Below are 7,422 nucleotides of genomic sequence, written 5' to 3' on the forward strand. Positions count from 1 at the left end.
TAATGTGTGAATGTAGAGTTTACAAATTGTGAATGTAGAGTATAGTGTATGTGAATGTAGACCCAGGTCCACCTTGCAAGGTGGACCTGGGTCCACGACATAACAACCCATGGACAGTGGTATGGTCCAATTCGGTTGTTATGTTACGAGCCTGAATCTACTTTGCAAGGTGGATTCGCGTCCAAATAGCATTATTTTGCTCCAAAATAATGCCATTTGAATTTTTTTTTAAAAAAATTGCTTCATTCTTACCGTTAACTTGATGTTTGTCTTCAGAATTCGTTCTTTTGTATTCACAATTTTTGAACTCTATTATCATAATTAAACAACGTAACTCTATATTCACAATTGCAAAACTCTATATTCACAATTGCAGAACTCTATATTCAACAGTATAACACAATTTTTGAATCTATATTCACAAATTTTTTAACTCTATATTCACAAAAAAAATATCATTGGCTGAGGAAACAATGCCACTAACGACACTGTTATTCCATACGCGCGTTTTGGACTCGGGTCCACCTTGCAACATGGACCCGGCTCCATAGCATAATTTGCCCTGAAATGACATCTTTGAATTTTATGAGTTAGAATAATGTAATCTTCCTATGGGACGTAGTTAGACACGCTACATTGAGGATCATTCGTGATTTCTTGAAGCTGCCACGAAAACCCGATCGGATTTGGAATTAAAGGGAGATTTTGTGCAATTACAGGTAATGTACTCCATACCATTGAATTGAGAACATTCTCAAATAATTTTATTTGTTTCATGATTTACTTTGGTCATATCAAATGACATTCTTGAAGAAGAGATATATGTTGAGCAACATATAGGGTTTGTGACGAAAGGGAAAGAAAATAAGATTTACATATTGAGAAAAATTTTATATAGCTTAAAGTAGGTGTCTAGGCCATGGTATTGTTGCATTGACTCTTATTTTGTTGAAAGTGGTTTAATGAGATGCCGGGCATACTCTATATGTCAAATGCACAAAATCTGAAGATGTTGTTATAATTTGTCTTTGTGTTGATGATTTGATATTTACTGGAAATAACTTGGAACTAATATCATAATTCAGGGAGGCACTCACTAACAACACATTTGGTTCACGAAATGAATTTTGAAGTAATAGGAATGTTATTCCATAAGAAATGGAATAGGCAAGGAATAGAATAAGAATTGTATTATATTGTTTGGTTCGAGAAATGAATATATAGACTTTAGGAATTATATTACAGTGTTTTGGAGGTCACAAGATAGAGCCTTAGTGGAGACAATATTGACTCTTTATACTTCAACAGGTTGAAAAAAGTATGGATGAACAGATACTACAATGTAATAGAGTCAGTAGTACTTATAATAATAATAATAATAATAATAATAATAATATTCATATTCATATTCTAATTAAGGAATAGATTAATATATGTATGTATGTATGTATGCATGCATGTATGTGTGTATGTATAAAAATTTATTTATTTATAAAAAATCTAACAAATAGAAAAAATTATATAAAAATTAAACTCCATATACATTCGCCGTAGAATCAGATAAATATCTTGTGAAGCCGGAAGAGTTTGAACCTAAAAGAAATGTAAATTTTAGATTTAATTGAGGGGTAAAATTGGAAATAACAACTTTGAAACTATTCCTGAGAACTCAGAAATAGCCTAATACCTAGGGGACTAAGAGTCTCTATTCCCCTTGCAAGGGGAATAAGTCATTCCCATGAACATTGTTCCTGATAATAGAAGTTTTTACCAAACAAGCCTATTACTGGGAATGCTATTCTATTTCAGGCCTATTCTGCGAACCAAACGTGTCATAAAAAATTTGAAATGATTGATATGAGTCTTTACTTTCTTGATTTGGAAGTTGTTATGGATGGTGGAATCTTTATATCACAAAATAAATATGATGCTAACATTTTGAAAAAAATTCAAAATACAAACCAGTTGTTGTCGGCAAATTACGGTCCACATAGTTGTGTGGACCATGGTCCAAAATATCAGCGTGAGTATTATGAGTAAAGATACTGTACAATGTTAAAATAATGTCTATTACGTTTTAAAATAATATACATTATGAGTTATTATTGCTCTGGGGCGAAAAAATGAAACTAAACAAAACGACGTCATTTTTGGACTGTAATCCACGCAATAACCATGGTTGTTTAATCTAGTGGGCAGTGTACTTAGTTATTATGGAAAATATTAATTAGAAATATTACTATAAATTGTGATCAAAAGTTCATTCAATTAAAGAGAGTTTCTCAATTGATTGTTTGGATTCTCTCTTTCTTTCAAGTTTCAAGTATATATTACGGAGTATATTTTAATATATCTATCAGGCAGCCATGGCGGAAGAGGCGGCGGAGGCGCTACTTCCATCGTCGGAGACGGGAAAGGCGCTGGTGGGTCGCAATGCTTTTGTGGAAGAGTTGAAAGAGGTTAGTCACATAGCTTTGCCAATGATTGTGGTGACACTGTCGCAGTATCTCCAGCGCACTTCTCCCTTGCTAATGCTAGGACATCTCGGCGAGCTCCAGCTCTCCAGCGCCTCCATCGCCACTTCTCTCTGCGCCGTCACCGGCTATAGCGTTCTCGTAGGCACCATTCCATAGTTTAATCCTAATCTTGAATTGATTTGAGCTAATCAAACGTTTGAAATCACGAAACAGTTTGGAATGTCCAGCGCGCTGGAGACGCTGTGCGGGCAGGCCTACGGAGCGGGACAGTATCGAAAACTAGGAGCGTTTACCTACGGCGCCATTCTCTGTCTCTTCCTGGTTTGTATTCCCATCTCTATACTATGGCTTTTGTCGGGAAAATTTCTCAGGTTAATCGGTCAAGATCCTTCGATCGCGGCGGAGGCTGGAAAGTACGCGATTTGGCTGATTCCCACGCTGTTTCCTTACGCGATTCTCCAGTCTCTGGTTCGCTACATGCAAACTCAGAGATTGATTATTCCAATGCTGTGGACCGCCGCCACAGCTCTCGCCGTCCAGCTCACCATTTGCTGGGCTTTCATCTTCAAGCTCGACTTAGGGAGCGCCGGAGCCGCATTATCAATCACCGTTTCTTATTGGTTTAATGTGATTTTGATTCTGCTTTATGTCAAGTACTCGTCAACCTGCAAAAAAACCCATGCCGCTCTTGCTCTTTCTAAAGAGGTTTACTCTACTATGGGGGAGTTCTTTCGCTTTGCTGTCCCCTCTGCTGTAATGGCCTGGTAAATAACACCCTTTCAATTTCATTTTCATTTTCATCTTGTTTACATGTGCATTAATTAGCAGAATAATAGAACAGTGTTTTCATTTCTGCTTTCTTTCTCCATAAATTACTGTATGTAGTTTGGAATGGTGGTCATTTGAGCTGATTGTGCTGTTATCTGGGATCTTGCCAAATCCAAAACTGGAGACTTCTGTGCTATCTATATGGTATGCTTCTCATCTCTTTATTTTTTTATTTTGAGTCCCACAACTATTACCCGAGAGTGTGGACAGGATAAGCTTGGCCTCTAAGGATCACACACAGGTAAACCAGCTTAACCAGCTTAAGTTGTCCATAATTGACCTGTTCAAACCAAGAAAGCCAATAGGGTGTGCATTGGATAAACCCGCTTTTTGATCCTAGTCAGCAGACCACAGCATAGGTTGTTCAAAACTGATCGACTCAAACTAAGAAAGTCAATAAATGCTGAGAGTCGAACTTGTAACCTCATGGTTACAGAATTAATAACCTGACTAACTATATGTTTCTCTTTGATTGTTCCTGTTGGTAATTTAGATACATTCTGAAGTCTGTGTTCTCTATTTTTACCTTTTTTATGCAGCTTGAATACCAATTCAGTTCACAACCAAATTCCCTACTCTTTTGGTGCTGCTGCAAGGTTCTCTCTCAGTTCATTTGGCAATCTTTTATGGTTCAAACGTTAAAACCAATCAATTAGCTATTTTTATTCATTTCATTATACAGTGTTCGGGTTTCAAATGCGCTTGGAGGTGGGAAGCCACAGGCAGCAAGAGTTGCACTCTCTGTTGTCCTGATTCTATCAGCTACAGAGGCTTTTATTGCCAGTATAACCATATTTTGCTGCCGTTACGTATGGGGATATGTGTTTACCTATGAGCAAGAAGTGATCACTTACTTAAAAGACATCACACCTCTCCTCTGCCTCTCAATCTTCTTGGATGGCACACTAGTAGTGTTGTCCGGGGTTGCTAGAGGCACTGGGTGGCAACACATAGGAGCATATGTAAACCTAGGATCATATTACCTGGTTGGCATCCCTGTGGCTCTGCTACTTGGATTTGTGTTGCACCTGAAAGGAGAAGGCCTGTGGAGTGGTTTGGTTGTCGGAGCATTTGTGCAGTCCATTGTGCTTTCTCTTATCACAGGCTTCACAAACTGGGAAAAACGGGTCTGTGTTGCAGTATTATTATCAGTTTAAATTTTTAGTTGAAAGAAATGCATTTTTTTTAATTATACATTATAATCTCGGTTTTCAAAATGGATACTGCAGGCCGTAGAAGCAAGGCAGAGGATGTTTAATGAGCAAATGCTGCCTCAGAATGACTTTCTTGAATAAACAAGAGAGCTTTGTGCAATTGAGTAGTGGCTGGTAGTTTTCTTAGTCATAAAAAAATAAAATAAAATCTGAGTTTTACTGCAAACTCATCTCCATATTTTATTGTGTGGGTATAATCGTTGATCAAGTATGGCATCTCCAGATATATATAAATCCGATCAGTATCCCCACCCTAGGTTCGAGCTGGACTCGGCTAGTTTACACCCTTACTTCAGATTATAGATTTATATTTTCCCTTAAAATTTCTTAATTTATCCTTAATTATATGATTATCAGTTAAATTTTTCGTTAAATATTTTCTTCTCGGTTAATATTCCGTTAACTTTTAATTTACCCATTAATTTTTATAAGAAATGTCTTAGTTTCGAACCTCAACCCAATCAAAGTTGGCATATTGTTGAACATATACTACGAATATGTTAGAGTATATTATTCAAAAGTAAATACCCCACTTTATTACTCTTATTAAATTAAATAAATTAGTAGTTATTAGAACAAAAAAATAATACAGATGCATTAACATGCAAAGTTATTGTTGTTACTATCAAGTAAATAAGTTATGAGCCAAAGACCTTGTGGTTGACACCCGGTTACATCCCCCACATGGGAGCGGTGCGTTCGAGCCTCAAACTAGAACAAAATGTACTACTCATTAACCTTCTACAAATATAATAAATATAAATATTTTGTTCAATACTTTCACATGAGAATGTACGAGACAAATCCACAACTTGCATTAACATTTCCTATATAATCTTGAATTGATGTACTTTGAAATATTTATTTAAAAATAAATATTGGGCATTATCTCATTTGCGTAGTGCGCGTGAAAAACTAGTATATAAAGGTCATGGGTTCAAAACTTCTTGTTGACACTTTAGAAACATTTTCCCCTATGTACTCTAAGGGGGCGTTTGATTCAGATCATATTAGATTACCGAGATAATCTGAGTCTAGTAATGTTATATTACATTGTTTGGTTCAAGTTTTGATATTACCTGGTAATGTTATATTACCTCAAAGCTGATGTGGCAGTAATGTGATTACCCCCATTTTCTTAGGTAATCTTAAGTTACCTTGAATTATTCCAACTTTGCCATTGTTAACTAATAATCGTTATATATAATAATAATAATAATAATAACAACAACAACAACACCGTATATAGAATAAACAGGTATTTATATAATCTAATATATATGTGTGCATATTTATATATATATATTTTTTAATATTAAGCATCGATATACATTCATACATATAAATTAATAAATATACACACACACACACGAATCATATAACCTAAAATATAACCCTTAACCAAACAAGGTAATATTAGATTCCACAATTCAAACCAAACACATAAGGTAATCTTACATTCCCACAATCTCACATTACCTTCCTGGAGGTAATCCTATTACTTGGGGTAAACCAAAATTCCGTGAACGACCCCTAAAGATTATATTTTGTGATTTGGTTATGGAAAAAAACAAATTAAAAGTTATGGGTTTTCGTTTTCCGTTTGGAGTTGGGTCAAACAAATTATGCTATGGACCCAGGTCCACCTTACAAGGTGGACCCAAGTTCATATTCACAATTTAAAAATTGTATGTTCATAATTTTAAAATTTTATGTTCACAATTTTAAATCTTAATATACAAAATTACATTACTCAATATTCACAATTTTTGAGCTGTATTCATAATTTTGTTATATGGATTCAAAAATTATGTTATACTATTGAATATAGGGTTATGAAATTGTGAACATAAAGTTATATAATTGTGAATATAGAGTTCAAAAATTATGAATATAGAGTTTAAAAATTATGAATATGAAATTCTAAAATTGTAAGCATGAACCTGAGTCGTAAGGTAGACCCGAATTTATGGCATAACAACTGATAATGACAGTCGTTATACCGTGGACCATGCACCATGGTTGATACTGCAGTTGTGTTGAATGGATATTGCAGTTGTGTTGAACTGATACTGCAGTTGTGTTGAAAAGGAACTGTAGTTGCGTGGAATAGAGGTCGTTTCATCCGTCTGGACTGTAGTTGTGTTGAACGGATACTGCAGTTGTGTTGAACTGATACTGCAGTGTGTTGGTCGTTTCGCGCAACTGCAATTTCCTTTCAACACAATTGCAATATCAGTTCAACACAACTGCAGTATCAGCCATGACTATGGTCCACAGTATAATTTGCGAATAATGATGGGTAGTTGTGCGGCTTTTCATTTAGATGTCATTTCTGACAATTGGGTTGTGGGCCGAACGATTTATATATTTATATCATGATTTTAGTGTATTGTGCGGCTTTTCATTTAGAGTTGCGCAAATAATTTTACTGTAGACCGCGATCCATAATGGATTGTGGTCCATGCATCAAAATGATGTCGTTTTGATTAATGAAAAAAAAATTGATGAAACGGTTTCGTTTCATGCTGCAATTTACTTTGAACACAACTGTAATTCCCTTTCATTTCAGGATACCTTAAGGGGCCGTTTGGTTCAGGTCATCTGAGATTACCTAGGTAATCTGGGTCTGGTAATGTTATATTACCTTGTTTGGTTCAAGTTATGAGATTACCTGATAATGTTATATTACCTCAAAGCTGATGTGGCGGTAATGTTTCAAGGTAATGTGATTACCCCCGTTTTTTTAGTTAATCTTAGATTACCTTGATTTATTCCAACTTTGCCCTTGTTAACTAATCCTTATATAATAATAATAATAATAATAATAATAATAATAATAACAACAACACAATAACATGTATAAAATAAATATATGGTTATATAATCAACTATACATGTGT

At 35.1% G+C, this 7,422-nt stretch overlaps 1 protein-coding gene across 2 annotated transcripts; it reads left to right on the forward strand.

Annotated features, from left to right (window-relative positions):
* Nucleotides 1-2,310: 2,310 nt before the first annotated feature.
* Nucleotides 2,311-4,685, forward strand: LOC116007884 (protein DETOXIFICATION 14-like). 2 transcript variants are annotated; one of them, XM_031248547.1, is made up of 6 exons: nt 2,311-2,615; nt 2,691-3,241; nt 3,363-3,449; nt 3,845-3,901; nt 3,988-4,432; nt 4,535-4,685. In XM_031248547.1, exons 1-6 carry the CDS (start codon nt 2,367-2,369, stop codon nt 4,598-4,600), a joined length of 1,455 nt encoding a protein of 484 aa, XP_031104407.1. In that variant the 5' UTR covers nt 2,311-2,366; the 3' UTR covers nt 4,601-4,685. The 2 variants fall into 2 exon arrangements, with proteins under 2 accessions (XP_031104407.1, XP_031104408.1); XM_031248548.1 differs by having other exon boundaries at nt 2,311-2,459.
* The last annotated feature ends 2,737 nt before the right edge of the window (nt 4,686-7,422 follow it).

Source organism: Ipomoea triloba, chromosome 16, assembly GCF_003576645.1.
Source record: "Ipomoea triloba cultivar NCNSP0323 chromosome 16, ASM357664v1".
Lineage (NCBI taxonomy): Eukaryota > Viridiplantae > Streptophyta > Magnoliopsida > Solanales > Convolvulaceae > Ipomoea > Ipomoea triloba.